This window comes from Dipodomys spectabilis, unplaced genomic scaffold (assembly GCF_019054845.1).
Source record: "Dipodomys spectabilis isolate Male_0828 unplaced genomic scaffold, ASM1905484v1 ptg000098l, whole genome shotgun sequence".
NCBI classification, from domain to species: Eukaryota; Metazoa; Chordata; class Mammalia; order Rodentia; family Heteromyidae; genus Dipodomys; species Dipodomys spectabilis.
Genome location: NW_024870775.1, coordinates 14,066,736 through 14,083,883, shown reverse-complemented (window position 1 = coordinate 14,083,883; position 17,148 = coordinate 14,066,736). Strand labels below are relative to the sequence as shown.

Here is a 17,148-nt window from a genome sequence, read left to right as displayed (position 1 = left end):
GTCCAGGATAAGCAAGGCTTTCATCTCATATTCTAAATGCCCATTTTCTTCTTTCAGTTCAATGATTCTCCCCTGACTGACAGGATATTCATTTCACAAACCCTGTGGATGCTTGAATTCATTGATAGTACAAAATCCATCTATGCTGTTCTCTTGTGCCTATAGTACTTATAGAAAGTTTAATATACAAATTAGGCACAATAAGAGATTAGCAATAGTAACTAGTAGTAAGTAGAACAATGATAACAATATACTACAATAAAAAGTCATGTGAATATGGTTTCTATCTCAAAGGAATGTTTGTAGTCTGAGGCTGTGGAAAACCACTGGTAACCAAAACTGCAGGAAGGAAAACATGGATATGGGTAGAGGTATGGGGGGGTCTCAAATGAGTTCTCTGCGGGCCACACTTCGTATACCCTTCATAGTTGTCTCTCCGTCAGAGGCCTCAAAAACAATGTTTAAGAGAAACCTACCATATCCAAACTACTTGAGCCATAATTTTGCAGGTAGAATAGAAGCAGAGGCTTGATTTCTCAAATCACAACCACATCTTCATGCAAGGTAAGTTTCAATACTGGAGGTTACCTGATATTCCTTTATCCCCGACACATTGTTTGATATATCAGGGTTATAACGTCACAGGAGACGAGTCTTCCCAGCATGGAGCCAGAGCTCCATTGGTTGTTTCAGCTGTCATTCGGTGACAAGGCTTTTATATTTTGTTTTGTTTTGATGCAGATTCTGATTCAAGTCAGTATGGATCAGAAGAGAAGACAAAGCATTGTTTTTCCCCAGCAAAGCTAGGTTGGACCATGCTGAGCACCAGCAAGAACAAGAAGGCAGTGGAACTTACATGCAAACCACATGCTTTGGGAGCAATGTAGGCACTGCAATGTCCTGTTTCTGAGTTTCAGGGAGACGTGGGTGGCCAGAGAAACTTGCAGAAGAGATGGACCTCCTTCCTGAAGGCCAAGCTGATCTGTTCCCAGCCAGACCCGGGCCTGATCTTCAACACGGTGCAAGATGTTTTTGTGCTGCGAACCCCAGATCTCAAGGAGACAATATTCTATGCCCTCTTCACCCTGCGGATGTAAGTGCCTTTTGCAGGTGGTGTGAATGACAACTGACCTGCTGCTCTGTGAACACTCAACATAGTCTCTCCTTTGCAGGGACAAGTTGGGGCTAGTGCAATTGTCAGCCGTCTGTGCCTACACACAGTCCAAAATAGAGGAAGTCTTCTCCCAAGGGAACTACATGGGGTTTGAGGGCACATGGATGCCCTACAATGGCCCAATACCCACCCCTCGGCCAGGCGCGGTAAGTGAGGTGGGGCTTCAGGAAAGGGCTCTTCTTTCCATTCAAGTGTCCAGGCCAGACGGTGAAACTAAACACAGAACCCATGCAGCTGGGTCATCTGGCTAGATGATTCTCTCTGCCAAAAGTTGGCTGTTTGGTCAACCCTCAGGCTCAGCCTGAGAGCTGACAGTCCCAGCTTGGGCCTTCTCTTTCCTTTGTGCGCTGTAAAACCTGTCTCACCATGCCATCCTGTGGAATTAACACTATATAATACAATTACAACTATTTCATTTCAAGTTTCTATCAAGAAACATACAATTACCAGTTGTCAGTAGCTTACAGCTGTACTTCTACTTACTGAGGAAGCTGAGGTCTGAGGATCCCTGTTTAAGGCCAGTTCCAATGAGGCTTTTATCTCTAAACAACTAGCAAAAAGCCAGAATTGAAGGTGTATCTCAAGTGGGTAGAGTGCCAGCTTTAAGCAAAAAAAAAAAAAAGCTTAGCCTAGGTCTTGAGTTCAAGTGTTGGAAGGAAGGAAGGAAGGAAGGAAGGAAGGAAGGAAGGAAGGAAGGAAGGAAGGAAGGAAGGAAGGCAGGAAGGCAGGGAGGGAGGGAGGAAGGAAGGAAGGAAAGAAAGAAAGGGGAGGGAGAGAAGGGAAGGGAAGGAAGGAAAAGAGGGAGGGAGGGTGGGAAAGAAGGAAGGAAAGGAGAGTGGGAAGGAGGAAAGAAGAGAGGAGGGAAGAGGAGGGAAGGAAGAGGAGGGGAAGGAAGGAATGAAAGAGGAAGGAAGGGAAGGAGGGAAGAAGGGAAGAGGGAGAGAAGAGGAGGGAAGGGAAGAAAGGGAGGAAGGGGGAAGGAAGGAATGAGAGAAGGAACAAATTAAAGAAGGAGGGAGGGAAGGGAAGAAGGAAAGGAGAGAGAGAAAGATGGAGGGATAGAAAGAGAGGGAGGGAGGCAGAGGCAAAGGCCTCTGCACGTATCTGAGCTATCTTGTCCACTAGTCAATAAGAGCCATGCATTTTCCTACTACAGAGTCAATTTTAGGTAAAGGGAATAGAAATTTCCAGAGTTGATCTGGCTGCCTACTTCTTGTATACCAAGTAGTAAATAGGTGTTTTTGTGGATCTTGGATCAACCCTGCCCTGGTCTTCACAGCTTCTCCAAGACTAGCTCTCTCTCTCTCTCTCTCTCTCTCTCTCTCTCTCTCTCTCCCCTCTCTCTCTCTCTCTCTCTCTCTCTCTCTCAGTTTTATGCACATCAAGAAGCTGGTACCCAAAGAATCCTTCTTGCCATATCTTTTACGCTATTTAACACAATGCTGTTTTCATCAATACTTGACAGGGAAAAGCTATCCTATGATGTTTTCAATTTCAAAAGCTTGTTCTTTTTTATATTGATAGATAATTCTTTTCCTGATGATGTCTCAAAAGCATAATTTTATCTGGTAGCTGTGTTTAGGATTGTGTCCTCTGATTATGGAGGAAGCGTACCTCAAGTTTCCACCGTCCTTCTTTTGCGAAGACATTCTGTGCTGCACCTAAGCTGACTCCCAGTGCTAGTCAGAGCTAGGCAGGCTCGTTAACCAGTGATTTTTGTCTTCGCAGTGTACCAACAGTGAAGCACATGGAAGCAACTACACCAGCTCTATGAATTTACCAGATGAGACAGTACAGTTTGTCAGAGATCACCCTTTGATGGACGACTCAATAACTCCAATAAATGACAGGACTGAGTTTATCAAAAAAGGTGTGAACTACACCCAGATTGTGGTGGACAGGACCCAGGCTTTGGATGGGAAATTCTATGATGTCATGTTTGTCAGCACAGGTGAGATCCAAGGGCTTCACAGTCATTGTATGTTTCATATTAGCATAAGAAAAAGGAAAATTCACATGAAACCTTTATGGATAGATACAGGATTTTTCGTCATGTGATCCTCGTAGTGGATGACACTGTGAAAGGATTATTGAGCTATTGCCACATCCAAGTCTCTATGACCATCATGTTACCTGTGGGTCTTGTTAAACATGCAAGTCTGGCCTGTGTCTGGGATGAGCTGCTGTAAAGAAGCCCCTAGTATCTTGGAAGGGCAGAGATAGGCATCCCAACATCAATTGTGATCACTCATCAGCCTGGCATTTCCAAAGTACTGGCAGTAGGCCTTCTCCCTGAAATCTGGGATGAGAGCTGAGCCAAGTCCTCACGTGTGGGAGATACACCTCCCCTCATCTGTACACTCTAAAGCCAGTATTTTCCAATAATGACAGTGGCACACAGCCTCGGCAGGTGTCAGAGCATAATGCCTACCACAGTGCTTCCCGGCTAACTTGTGTGTCCCATTCTCAGCTGCCTGTAGGCCCAGTGGAGTAGAGTCTCTGAATAGCCAATGATTCGTAGGAGCCACTTTACATGGGATGTGCCTTTCACTGTCTCAGTGTCAACTTCATTGATGAAAGAAGTTGGAGGGGGCTTACGCTTCACAAGACAAGTTAGAATAACGACGAATGTGATTTTCTAATTTATTGTTTCTGTGAAGGGTGTTCGTTGCAATGCCCTTCATTCTTAATGCAATGTCATTGTCTTAAACATCTCATTGAACAAGGAACTGGGAGTAGGGAAGGGGGAGCTTTGTCGCTGAGATCAGAGTCCATAGTGTATGTCCTCCCTCCTCAACCCCGTGGCAGCCGCACTGACCCCTGGCTTTGACCTTGCAGATCAGGGCACCCTGCACAAAATTATCAGACTTGAGAACGTTGCGCACATGATTGAGGAGACCCAGATTTTCCAGAAATCCGAACCTGTCCAAACCCTGGTGCTGTCTTCAAAGAAGGTAAAGTGGCTAGGGAACAAGACTGGTCGACTGCTTGCTGAGTGACTTTGCATGTCTGTGAGTCTGGTTGGTAAACTTGGCCACTGAAGTCTGCCTGGCCCAGGTGATCTAGTCTCTGGGACCACACACAAAGCTGCTGGAGGAACATGGGATTTAAAGCTTAGAAAGGAGACAGGCAGAACTGGAGAGACAGAAGCACTGAGTCCTTGGTGCATATGGTGGCCGCCAATGGGAGACACTCCCTGACTTGTGAAAAAAATTCTTATGTTCCTAGTCTGTGAGATTGCAGGTTGTATAGGTGGAATGTTAGGTTGTACAGAGACACATCAATGTACTAACTGGTAAGAGAAATGATACATCACTCTACAGTTCTCCTGTATGTCAGCACCCTACTTCCTTCCTAACCAGGGGCAGAAAATGTCTTATGTGAGGGTCTAACAGTCAGTTTTGGAGGTTTGGAGGTGGAAAGTGCCAACCTCCAAACAAAAGCCATCATCTTGGCCCTATAGTATGGCCCAAACTTTTCATAGATGACAAAATATCCCTTCATTTTCAACCTTTAAAAAATATAAAATTCTTTAGCTAGAGGGATGGGCAGAAACATTTGGTGGTTAGGAATTCCAGATTTGATTTTTTAAATTTTTTTTTTATTGTGAGAATACATACAGAGGAGTTACAATTACATGGGCAAGATAACAAGTACATTTCTTATCAAGCATTGTTGCCTCCTCTTTGTTTCCCATTCCCATCCCTTCCCATATTCTCCCCCTCCCCCACTCGATCCTCCCCACCACACCAAAGTTGTAAAGTTCGTTTTTCTTTTTTGAAAGAATTTTTTTATTGTGAAAATACTGTGCAGAGGGGTTACAATTACATGGGCAAGATAATGAGTACATTTCTTATCAAGCATTGTAGCCTCTTCCTTTGTTTCCCTTTCCCATCCCTTCCCATCCTCCCCCCATCTCCCCACCAAATCCTCCTCCCCCCACACCAAAGTTGTAAAGTTCATTTTTCGACATAACGACTTGTACATTTCATTGTTGCAATGGGTCCACCTGTATCCCTGTTTAAACGATTTGTTTTTTCCCTTCCTCTCCACAAATTATACCAACATCAAATACAGTGAAACCATGGGGGAGGGACATACAAAGCAACATAGAAATCATCTTATAAATATGTTAGAAACAATTGCATGAAAGGAAAAAAAACAAAAAAACATTTGAGTACTTATCTTGGAGTTCATTCCCCTAACATCAACTTATCTGACCTTTTCTGCTTGACTCAGACATATACTAGACTCAGTTGCTACAGCTTCCATCTCCTGCCAAATGTCCACATGACTGGAACAAGAGTTATTACGCCATTTTATACTTGGGCTGGAGCAGTGAGAAGCAGAATACAGGCAGTTCCAGATCCTGACTTGCCATATATGGTCCAGTAATGCCAGAGAGGCCAGCTTTGTGTTCTGTGTTTAGTTTCCTCACTGTATATTAAGAGTAAAAGCTGTGAGGATTACACAAGTCTGGTGGAGCAGTTTCTGCTGAGAATCTGTGAGTTGGGCCAGCACCTGTTCTTTGTAAGAGATGGCACAAGGTAAGGAGCCTGCATGATACCTGTCACTCCAATATATTCCCTTCTCCTTAAAGGGGTTCCCTGAAGTCCTATACGCAGATCCCAGGATAAGATCTACTGATCTGGGCTAGTTATGTGACCTGGGCCATTCTTGTGGTCAGTTGGCCCGGCCATACAGTGTCTCTGAAGGTACTCCTTTACAAATCCTAGCTCTGGAGTACAAGCTCTTTGGGTTGGTATGGCTTTCTACGTGGCAGAGAATCTCAGTGTGCCAGAGAAGCGTGTGGCAGCTTCTGCACTCCTGTGCAGAGCTGTCTTCTTGGAGCTGATGTCTGCTCAGGACACATGGCACAAGTGAGGTCCTATAATCCTCATCCACTCAGTGGGACAGAGCTGACCTTTCAGTAGACCCACATGTATGTGCATCCTTCTAGAGCCCCCCCCCCCATCTTCTCCCTATAGCCATGTCCAGGAAGCATGAGAAGCTGAGCCTTCAAAACTCCCGTTACGCTTCCCCCTTCCCTCCTAGCCACTGTAAACTCTATTCACTCAAAGTTTCTGAGGGGTGAATAAATAAAGTCCCCTACATAAGCTGTGAGCCTTCCTATTCTAGACATTTCTCTGTGACTGTTTTGTCTCTTGCTTCTTGCCCAAATGGGCAGGAGATGTGCAAGATGTCTGCGTTAGCCATTCCTGGCTTCTCTGCAGAAACTTCTTGTGCTTCCATGTAGGAGACTGCAATGGGGTGGTGGCCAGTGAGGTGGCCACACCTCCATACAACCCACTAATGCTTCACACTGCTCCTGGCTTCTGCTTCTGCTTCTACTTCTTCTGCTTCTTCTCTTTCTTCGGCTTCTGCTTCTGCTTCTTCTGCTTCTCCTGCTTCTCCTTCTGATTCTCCTTCTCCTTCTCCTTCTTCTCTTCCTTCTCCTTCTCCTCCTTCTCCTTCTTCTCCTTCTCCTTCTCCTTCTTCTCCTTCTTCTTCTTCTTCTCCTTCTTCTTCTCCTTCTTCTTCTCCTTCTTCTTCTCCTCCTTCTCCTTCTCCTCCTTCTCCTTCTCCTTCTCCTTCTCCTTCTCCTCCTCCTCCTCCTCCTCCTCCTCCTCCTCCTCCTCCTCCTCCTCCTCCTCCTCCTCCTCCTCCTCCTCCTCCTCCTCCTCCTCCTCCTCCTCCTCCTTCTCCTTCTCCTTCTTCTTCTTCTCCTCCTCCTCCTCCTCCTCCTCCTCCTCCTCCTCCTCCTCCTCCTCCTCCTCCTCCTCCTCCTCCTCCTCCTCCTCCTCCTCCTCCTCCTCCTTCTCCTTCTCCTTCTTCTTCTTCTTCTTCTCCTTCTTCTTCTCCTTCTTCTTCTCCTTCTTCTTCTTCTTCTCCTTCTCCTTCTTCTCCTTCTTCTCCTTCTTCTTCTCCTTCTTCTTCTCCTTCTCCTTCTTCTTCTCCTTCTTCTTCTCCTTCTTCTTCTCCTTCTTCTTCTCCTTCTTCTTCTCCTTCTTCTTCTCCTTCTTCTTCTCCTTCTTCTTCTCCTTCTTCTTCTCCTTCTTCTTCTCCTTCTTCTTCTCCTTCTTCTTCTCCTTCTTCTTCTCCTTCTTCTTCTCCTTCTTCTTCTCCTTCTTCTTCTCCTTCTTCTTCTTCTTCTTCTTCTTCTTCTTCTTCTTCTTCTTCTTCTTCTTCTCCTTCTCCTCCTCCTCCTCCTCCTCCTCCTCCTCCTCCTCCTCCTCCTCCTCCTCCTCCTCCTCCTCCTCCTCCTTCTTCTTTCTTTTCTTTTTGTCAGTCATGGGGTTTGAACTCCGGGGCTGGGCGCTGTCCCTGAGCTCTCCAGCTCAAGGCTACTGCTCTACCACTTGAGCCACAGCACCACTTCTGGTTTTCTTTTTGTGGTGGTTAATTGGCGATAAGAGTCTCACAGACTTTCCTGCTAAGACTGGCTTTGAACCATGATCCTCAGGTCTCAGCTTCCTGAGTAGCTAGGATTACAGGTATGATCCCCCGGCCCCTGGCTGTTGTCTTTTTTTTTTTTTTTTGCAAGTACTACGAGTTGCACTCAGGGCCTTATGCTTGGCACACAGGTCCTCTATTTATTTTTCAAACAGGGTCTTGTATTTTGCCTGGATTTGATTAGACTCCTTCACCTTATTTATGATTGCTTTGTAATTGAGAAGTTTCATGTGCACCACCACTTGCAGTTTGTTTGTAGAGATGGACTCATGTTAATTTTTTACCAGCAGCCTGGCCTTCTCTTTGCCATTTACAATATGATTTTGAAACGATGCTGGCATTTCAAAAGCTCAGTGAGGAGGGCCTGCAGGATTCTCACACTCCCACCAGCCTTATCTTGCACAGCATGTCACAGAGGCAGTGTGTAGGATCACCTGCCAGGCTTCAGGCCTGCTCCACTGCCCTCTCCATCACACTGTCTGCAATAGGAACCCATGAGAGATTCGAGTAGCAGTCTCCACTTGTCTGTCCTTGCCTCCATTGACCAGAAGAGGGGCCTGTGGCATGCCTAGTGTTTTCTGTGATCATTGGTTGGGGAGATCATAATGGGAAGAGGGGACCTGATAGGACTGTGCTATGCATAAGCCTCCTGGGAAGGCCCTCAGCCATGTTCTTTGTCCAACTCTTTAGGTATCCTTTCCTTGCCCCATGTATCAGTATGTCTGGATCACACACACAAGACATCAGAAAGACTAGCTCTCATTTTCCAGGGTAGGAAGAGCAAAGAACGTATAGGGATATGTTAAACTCACATTCATTCATTGATTTAGGAGAATGAACTTTAAAATATGAAATATACTTGGTCCTCTGTATCCAAGGACTCCATACCTGGTTCCACATTTTACAATTTAGGAAAATTAGACTGAAAACATGAATGAGAAAATTGGGGGCATACTGAACATTTGTAGATTTTTTTGTTAATATCCCCGAAACATTATGGTATGAGAGTTATTTATGTAGTGCTTACATTGTCTTGGGCATTATAAGCCAACTAGCGATGATTTAAAGTGGAGGGGAGGTTATGTAGGTTCTGCACAAACACTTCATCAACCTCCATAAGTTACTGAGGATATGGTGTGAAAGGTTCTTCTTCCTCCTTTTCCTCCTCCTCCTCCTCCTCCTCTTCTTCTTTTTGTTGGTCACGGGGCTTGAACTCTGGGCCTGGGCACTGTCCCTGAGGTCTTCAGCTCAAAGCTACTGCTCTACCACTTGAGCCACAGTGCCACTTTTGGTTTTCTGGTGGTTTATTGGAGATAAGAGTCTCACTTGCTGGCTTTGAACCGTGATCCTTAGATCTCAGCCTCCTGAGTAGCTAGGATTACAAGCATGAGCCACCAGTGCCCGGCCAACATCTGCTGATACCAGGAAAGTGTCTGCATTTGTTTTCCTTGCTAACCATTAGCATTGTGCCTGGTCCACAGCAAGTACTGCTCACAGTCCTGTTGGAGGCTGTTTCTCTCTCCTTTTTACATTTACCCAGTGCAATGCATGATGTCAGTGGTCACAACTTAGTTCCATTTGAGCTCAAGTCCAGCCCATCAGGGAGAATCAAGGATGAAGGTACTGTCGGATACAAGCTTTCTAGGATGAACCTACCCTCCCACAGCCCACATTCCCTTCAAAACTATCCTTAGAGACCTCTTCTAACTGGACAGAGGCATTGTGTGGGGCTCCTCAGCCAGCCTGATGCCACCAGTTCTGTTTTGCAGAAGTATGACATTGCAGAGATGGCCCTGAGAGGATCCAGTTCAGTCTTCTTTTCAGGATGTGTTTCCACACTTGCATAGTCATGAGATTCCCCAGAATCTCTGAGAGAGTTAAGTTAGGAACATACTAGACCAAGTCTGCACTAAAGGAGCAGCTAAGTGAGGTTGGGCCAGATCTTGTCTTCTATCCATGGGTATAGCAGTTTTCACCCTTGGGTGGAGTGCTCTCTTTCCCTTTGCATTTGTACTTGATCACATGTGTTCACAACCCGATCCTGAATGTGTTGTCTGAGGGTAATGGTTGTGTTTTGTCTGACTCTAAAATATCAACTTGTATGTACCTTGTGATTCTCTGATACACTGATTCTGTGATTCTCGTGTGTGTGTGTGTGTGTGTGTGTGTGTGTGTGTGTTGGCACACAGTCTGCCACTCAAGGCCTCAAATTCTTATCAGGGTTGCTTGCTCATGGCTGGTACTATGCCACTTGAGCCATGCCTCCAGTCTGGCATTTGGCTGTTTAATTCCAGATGGAGTCTCACACGCTTTTCTGCCTAGCTGGCTCCCAACCACACACTTCAGGTCTCATCTCCCCAATAGCTAGGATTACAGCCCTGAGCCACAGGTGCCCAACCAGTTTCAGGTTTACTAGGTTGTTAAAGTGAAACAAAACTCCCACTCTGAGAGTGGAAACACGGTATACTGTCATCCTACATGTGCCTTCTCTCAGACTATGTTCAGTAGATACAACCACCTGTCCTGATCTCCTGTATTCAGGAGGGCTGCTCAAGTTAACCTGGAATTGGTGACAAGAGGCTGGAGGCACTTGGCTCTGAATGGGTCTGCACTGGAGCATAGCAGCTGATTCCTCCTCACAAAGAAGGATGAGTAAAAGCCATCAGTTTGGCTTACCAGCCTTCTGCTCATTCTTAGTACACTGTTAATGGTGTCTTCACACCTGGATCCTGGGCCTAGGCTCTAATGACACAATGCCCTATTTGCAGGTGTCCATATTTTGACACAAAGTATGAGATTGGCCTTCAGGCTGTGCCATTTGGCTTCCAGATGTGATGCTGTCTCATAGGCAGTGTTGCTAACAGGACAACCTAGGGTGTTAGGCTAGTAAGGACAGCTGAAGGACAAGGCAAATGATCACTTTTCTCCCAGAAAAGAAGCTAGCATTGGAGAACACTCTGTAAACAGCCAGGCTGGCAGGCAGGGGGCGCTCAGGCTAGAGGAAGGGCCAGATTCAGATCAAAGGCCCAGTGAACCTTTATCTTCTTGGACACCAGACACTGCCTTTTCCTTTCACACAGCTATAATAGATAATAGCTTTGGATCCCAACAGCCTTATCTGCTGGCTGGTTCTGACATAAATAGGGCATTCCCACTTAATGCAGTACACACCAAACTCCTAAAGATGCTCAGAGCCTCAGCCATCCATGAGATTTGCCTTACACCTGCTCTGTCTCTGTCTCCTACACAGGGCAGCAAGTTTATCTACGCTGGCTCCCACGCAGGAGTGGTCCAGGTCCCCCTGGCCTTCTGCAGGAAGCACAGCAGCTGTGAGGACTGCGTGCTGGCGCGGGACCCCTACTGTGCCTGGAGCCCAACTGAGGGCACCTGCGAGGTTCTGCATGAAACCCAAGGCCCAAACAGGTATGGACTATGGGCCCCTCATGCAAGTACCCACATACATGTACAGTGAGTAATTACTGTCTGTTGTCTTGTAGGGGCTGGATTCAGGATTTGAATGGCAATGTGTCCTCGTGTCCAGGTGAGTTTTTCCCATTGTACCATCCCCTCAGCAACTGAATACTGTCCAATCATATGCTGGTACTAGTACCTCTGTGTGTGTGTGTGTGTGTGTGTGTGTGTGTGTGTGTGTGTGTGTGTGTGTTGTTGTTGTTGTTGTTGTTGTTTTCTTTCTCTACTCTGAACGGAGGTCACCTGTCATGTGCCAGACCGGTGATCTCCTATGCCCCTCTGATTACAGAGAGTGTATTTGTACCAGAAAGCTTTTCTGTCTCCTACTCTCTTCTTTTCTGTTCTGCTCAGCTGGAGCTTGTTAAAACTACCACCTGTTAAGAATAGGAAGAAAGGAAGTCCATGAGGGCAAGTTGAGCTGCTCTAATCCAAAGTTCCCAAATCTGAAATGTTTTTGAACGCCAGTTGACACCACAACTGGAAAATTCCACACCATAGATCTTTGTACCATACATAAAATTATTAACTATATTATATAAATTTATCTTCAAGTTGTGTATATAAGAAAATATGTAAAACACAAATACATTTTATGTTTGAAGGCCTGTCCTCCACCCCCAAGATAGGTCTCATTACACATATACAAACAAAATCCAAAATCTGAACAAACTTGAAATCCAAAATCTTTCTGGTCCCAAACACGTCAGACAAGAGACACACAACACATAATTAGTTCTGATGTCTACTAAGTTTGAATGCAGATTAAGATGGCCTATGCCTGCTTCCTCTTTTCTCTGAGCAGATAGCAATCTTCAGGTTAGGAAAAATTAAAAAGAAGTATACGATGCATTGAATGTGGGCCTCCCTGTAAGTGCTAGCAGAAGCAGTTTGTATTGGGCTGAGAATTCTGCTGCTAGATGTGCACAGCTGCTCAATGCTCGCGCTCCCTGTGTAGGTATGTTTTCTCCTGGAGTGAGAAGTGGGAATTTTGTTACTCAGAGCCATCTGAGTTAGCTCTGCTAACCAGGGGTCATCTTGCATTTGGCCATCTATATCTTTATCTTCTCAGTTGTCCTGAAGTTCCATCTTCCTCCAGCAGGTGATACTTTTGTGTCATCGGCTTTTCTTTTTTTCTTTTTTTTTTCCAGTCATGGGGCCTGTACTCTGGGCCTGGGTGCTATCCCTCAGTTCTTTAGCTCAAGACTAGCACTCTTACCACTAGAGCCATAGCACCACTTGCAGCTTTTTCTGCTTATGTGGTGCTGAGAAATTGATTCGAGGGCCTCATACATGCAAGGCAAGCGCTCTACCACTGAGCCACCATCCCAACCCCTGTCATCAGCTTTTAAAAGCAGTTGAGTAAGTGAACAGAGTTAACATGTACATTTCTCTTGATGTTCTAGGTGACAGGGTATTACGTTCCCAGTGGCATATTTCCTTCACTGGTAGCACAGCATATCTCAGATGCTCCCTAAAGTCCAACATGGCCTGGGCGATATGGAAGTTCCAGAATCATGTGATAGAAACTAATGAGGATAAGTACATTCTTATAGAGAAGAAAAACCTGCTCATCACCAACCTCTCCATGAAAGACAGAGGGAGGTACCAGTGCCTGTCTGAAGAGTGGGTCAACAACAAGGCAGTTACTCAGGCACTCAACAGACACATCCTGGAGGTGAAGCTGTGTTCAATACCTTGCTCTCCTGGTAAAAGTTAGTAAGGTAACCCTTAAAGGGTCTGTGGCACCCACCAAGAGGTCCTACCCCTGGGCCTTAGTTAAAAAGGCAATAGCCAGCAGCGACCAGCATGCCCTGAGAACCAAAGTTTGTCATCAACATGGTTCACCAGTTCCACTTATGAAAGACTGGATCTCTCCAGTGTGGTGACAATGACCTGCTCCATGTCTCCTTTCCTCTTCCTGTTCATCTTCTTTCTTTGGCTCTCGGACTACAACTGCCACAATGGCTACCTGCCTAGATATTCCTTGAAATTCTGCTCCATCTGCTACTTGAGAAGAAGTTGAAGTCAGATTTTTCTCATCCAGAGAGCATAAGGGGACATTAATAGAGCCTGGGAACTTCTCCCTGAAATAATGGCAAGCTGCTGAAGCCAGCCCTGGGACCCTGCTATGTATGAGACAGAGAAGGACACCATCACCACACAGAAATCATAAGGACATGCAAACTTTCTGTCAGTGACAGCCTCCTGACGACAAGTATGAACTGAAGTTCACTGGCTTGGGTGTGATTGTTGACTGCAGCCTAGCTATACCTTCCCACTTGTGTCTTGCAGTCTGTGCTTGGAGAGTTTTGTGTTTGCCCCTCAGTAGTCCAGTCTCATAATGATAATAAAGCAAATCCCAGTCTTTGTCACTTTCCTCTTGAGTTGAAGCATCGTTTTTCATACAAATTTTCTTTCTCTGTTCTTTCTTGTTTCCTTTTTCTTTATGAGGGAGCAACTAGAGGGAGACTCAATTGAAGAGTACTCTCCCATGCCCACAAGACAGGTTCTGAGTAGAGAAAGCTAGATCTATAGCTCTGGTGGTCAGTAGGTCTGAGCCATGAATGCCGGAGCATTTTACCATCTTTCAGCCATGCCTGATGATTTGAACCTCCTGTCCAAATGGAGGGAGCCATTAAAAGACAACGTTGTGTGAACATTTGTCTCTTCTGGCTTCCATGTCAACCCACTGGGCTTCTGCTTTGATTTCACTAAAGATGTCCTACCTGAAGAGAAGTGAGTCAGGGTGGATTGGGCCTTTGGCTGTAGCCAAGACTACAACATCCTGGTGATAAAGGTGACTGACATTCCAGATGATTCCTACCACAATCTTTAAAGATATAATGGGCTATATAAATTTCACAAGAATCCTATACTCCTTCTCCCCAGCCTATGCTATAAGGAGATGTTCACTCTATGGTAATGAGCAGTAAACTGGGTTTCTGTGTGTTTGTGTGACAGTCACATGTACAGCATGATGTGATTTGGCTATTTTAGTGGAGACAGTTGTGTTTTCTGAGATTTTTCTTCTTATTTTTCTCTTTTGAATTCTATACATTTGGAAAATATCCAAAAACCATAGGTTTTTTGTGTTTTTTTATTGTGAAATTGCTGTACAGAGGGGTTACAATTACATGGGCAAGATAGTGAGTACATTTCTTATCAAGCATTTTTTTTCCAAAACCCGTAGGTTTTTGAGTGCCCATTACTTAGTTTACTGTGTGATGGCCTGGTAGTGTGGCCCTCGACTCTCCCTTTGCTTATCTACCTGTCTGTATCCCTCCCCCTGGTGGGATACATGTCTAATTACTGTCTCAGTATCCTTTGTTTCTGCCAGACTCATCTCCTAAGACTTCCTCATTGCTCCTCATAGCTGACCTCTCTGGACCTAGAGTTATTTTTCTCTCCCTGGAGTCTTGGCCACATATGGGCTCAGCTCTGATGGCAGCATATGGAGCATCTTGCTGCCCTGCCGTCCATCCTGAGTGACCTGGCATCTAGGTGCTGGCATGGAGTACTCTACCCTTCTTCAGCCAGGCCACAAGTGAATAGAAACACATCCTACCTACCACCATCTCCTGCCAGGGGTATGTGGGCAGGAGGCATTATACAAGAAGCCACTCCATGCCCATTCGGTCTTCTAGCTCTGCCTTTGTTACCTGCTGCTTTCCTGGCTGTGTCCCTGAGGTCAAATCATCTCATATTTTCACAAATGTTTATCCTGAGATAAACTGAACAAACAGGACAGGCAATTTCTAGCTTACGTCAGGAGTTAGCCATAGAGGACCAGGTGTTGACACTTTCAGGTTTTATTGGTACAGGAGACTCTGTCATAGCTTCTCAGCTCAGTCATCATGCCATAAAAGCAGCCATGATAAGCCAGGCACTTGTGGTTCATGCCTGTAATCCTAGCTACTTGGGATGCTGAGATCTGAAGATCATGGTTTGAAGCCAGTCCTGCCAGAAAAGTCTGTGAGATTCTTATTTCCAATAAACTACTCAGAAAAAGCTGCAAGTGATACTGTGGCTTAAGTGGTAGAGAGGCTAGCTTTGAACAAAACAGCTCAAGACCAGTGCCCAGGCTCTGAATTCAATGAGTTCAAGTCCTAGAACTGGCATAAAAGAAAAAAAAAAAGTAGCCATGGTGGTGTAGTGTCTGGCAGGTACTTACAGAAACTACTCTATGGGTGAATTGATCAAGACACATTGTATTCATAATCTGATTTGCTGAATGGTAACCTCTTTGTACAACTATTTTAGAAGTATATATGTATATGTGTGTGTATGTGTATATGTGTGTGTGTGTGAAGAAAGAAAGAGAGAAAGAAAGAAAGGATGGAAAGAAGGAAGGAAGCACTCTTGTGTGCCACTGCTCACATGGGAGGAGTTCTCCTGAAATGGGAGAATGCTCCCTTTCCTTGTACATAGTCTTCTGAAGGGCAACAATTCATGCTTAACTGTGCTTCCATTGTATTCCTGGCTTCAGTGATCTGGTTTCTGTCTCATTGACTGGGTTAGGCTTCTGCATGGAGGTGACGTGAAATTCTTGAGGAAGAAAAGAAAATTCAGTGTATCTTTTTTTTATTATTGTGGAAATACCGTACAGAGGAGTTACAATTACATGGGCAAGATAATGAGTACATTTCTTTTTTTTTTTAACTTTTGTCCATACTTGATTTTTTTTTTATTGTGAAAATGCTGTACAGAGGGGTTACAATTACATGGGCAAGATAATGAGTACATTTCTTATCAAGCATTGTTGCCTCCTCCTTTGTTTCCTCTTCCCATCCCTTCCCATCTTCTCCCCCCTTCCCCCCCCCCAAAGTTGTAAAGTTCGTTTTTCGTCATATGACTTATACATCTCATTGTTGTAATGGGTCCACCTGTATCCCTATTTAAACGATTTGCTTTTTCCTTTCCCCTCCACAAATTATACCAACATCAAATACAGTGAAAGCAGGGGTTATACCGTGGGGAGGGACATGCAAAGCAACAAAGAAATAATCTTATAAATGTGTTAGAAACAATTGCATTAAAGAAAAAAACATTTGAATACTTATCTTGGGGTTCATTTCACCTAACATCAACTTATCTGAGTTTTTCTGTTTGACTCAGACATACACTAGTTATTGCAAATAAGGGAAACCATGAGACTATGTTTCTTTGGGCCTGGCTTACTTCACTTAATATAATTTTTTTGAAGTCTTCCAAGCTGCAGATCCTTTAATCTGCTGCTCTTTCCTGTTAAAGATGCTTTAGAATCTGCCAGTGACCACATGTGTGCAACAGCTTGTGACCCTCCATAGGCTTCTCCAGGAAGTCAGCAAACACGAGAGCTACTGGGACTCAGCACTGTGGTTCCAATTGTCTAAGCTGACTCTCTCTCTTCTTTCTTGTCCCTCCCTGTCTCTGTCTCTCCCTCTCTCCCTCTCTCCCTCTCTCTCTCCCTCTCTCTCTCTCTCTCTCCCTCTTTTTCTCTCTCTCTCTTTCTCTCTCTAATGGAGTCTTGCAGGGTGGTTTAAGCATACCTTGAATTCCTGGGCTTAAGCCACTTTCCTGCCTTAGTCTCTCTAGTAGCTGAGACTGAGATGTTTGCACTGTGTCCAATGCTCCTGGCTCAGCTCAATGTTATAGAGAAACTTTAGATTCATACACCTGCATGTTGCTCTTCAGTCAAGTATTTTACCTCAGGCAGAAGGCAGGCAGAAGGATAGGATCTTCCTTCACATCTTCCTGGGTACAGCAGAGGCCTTCAGAAACATGTTCTGGAACCTCCTCAATGGTATATGTGTGTGGTGGGTGGGAGGTTGGTGTTGAATTAATTTGAAGACATGTCAAAGACCCCAGGACTCCTTCACTGTGAAAGGTGATTTCAACCAAACATGAGGGCAGGACAGAGTCCTCAGCATTGTGCAGGAAGAACTATCATATTATTAACTCAGAGGATTTCAAAAGTGTTAGCGGTTAGTTATGTGTTGTTTGCACAAGCCCCAGGTTTGGGAAGAGAAAGAAATGTGATGTCTTGGAGACATCAGACATCATTGTCATAT

The 17,148-nt window shown here is 45.0% G+C and overlaps 1 protein-coding gene across 1 annotated transcript in view; it reads left to right on the top strand.

Moving 5' to 3' along the window:
- LOC122113722 (semaphorin-4D-like) overlaps window positions 1-16,404 on the top strand; it is a 34,143-nt gene extending 17,739 nt beyond the window's left edge. The window contains exons 9-16 of the mRNA XM_042686800.1: window positions 918-1,093; window positions 1,173-1,320; window positions 2,903-3,125; window positions 4,013-4,128; window positions 10,878-11,050; window positions 11,125-11,168; window positions 12,502-12,804; window positions 16,349-16,404. Coding sequence (XP_042542734.1) covers window positions 918-1,093; window positions 1,173-1,320; window positions 2,903-3,125; window positions 4,013-4,128; window positions 10,878-11,050; window positions 11,125-11,168; window positions 12,502-12,804; window positions 16,349-16,404 — 1,239 coding nt within the window. The remainder of the gene's footprint in view (window positions 1-917; window positions 1,094-1,172; window positions 1,321-2,902; window positions 3,126-4,012; window positions 4,129-10,877; window positions 11,051-11,124; window positions 11,169-12,501; window positions 12,805-16,348) is intronic.
- Window positions 16,405-17,148: the final 744 nt, after the last annotated feature.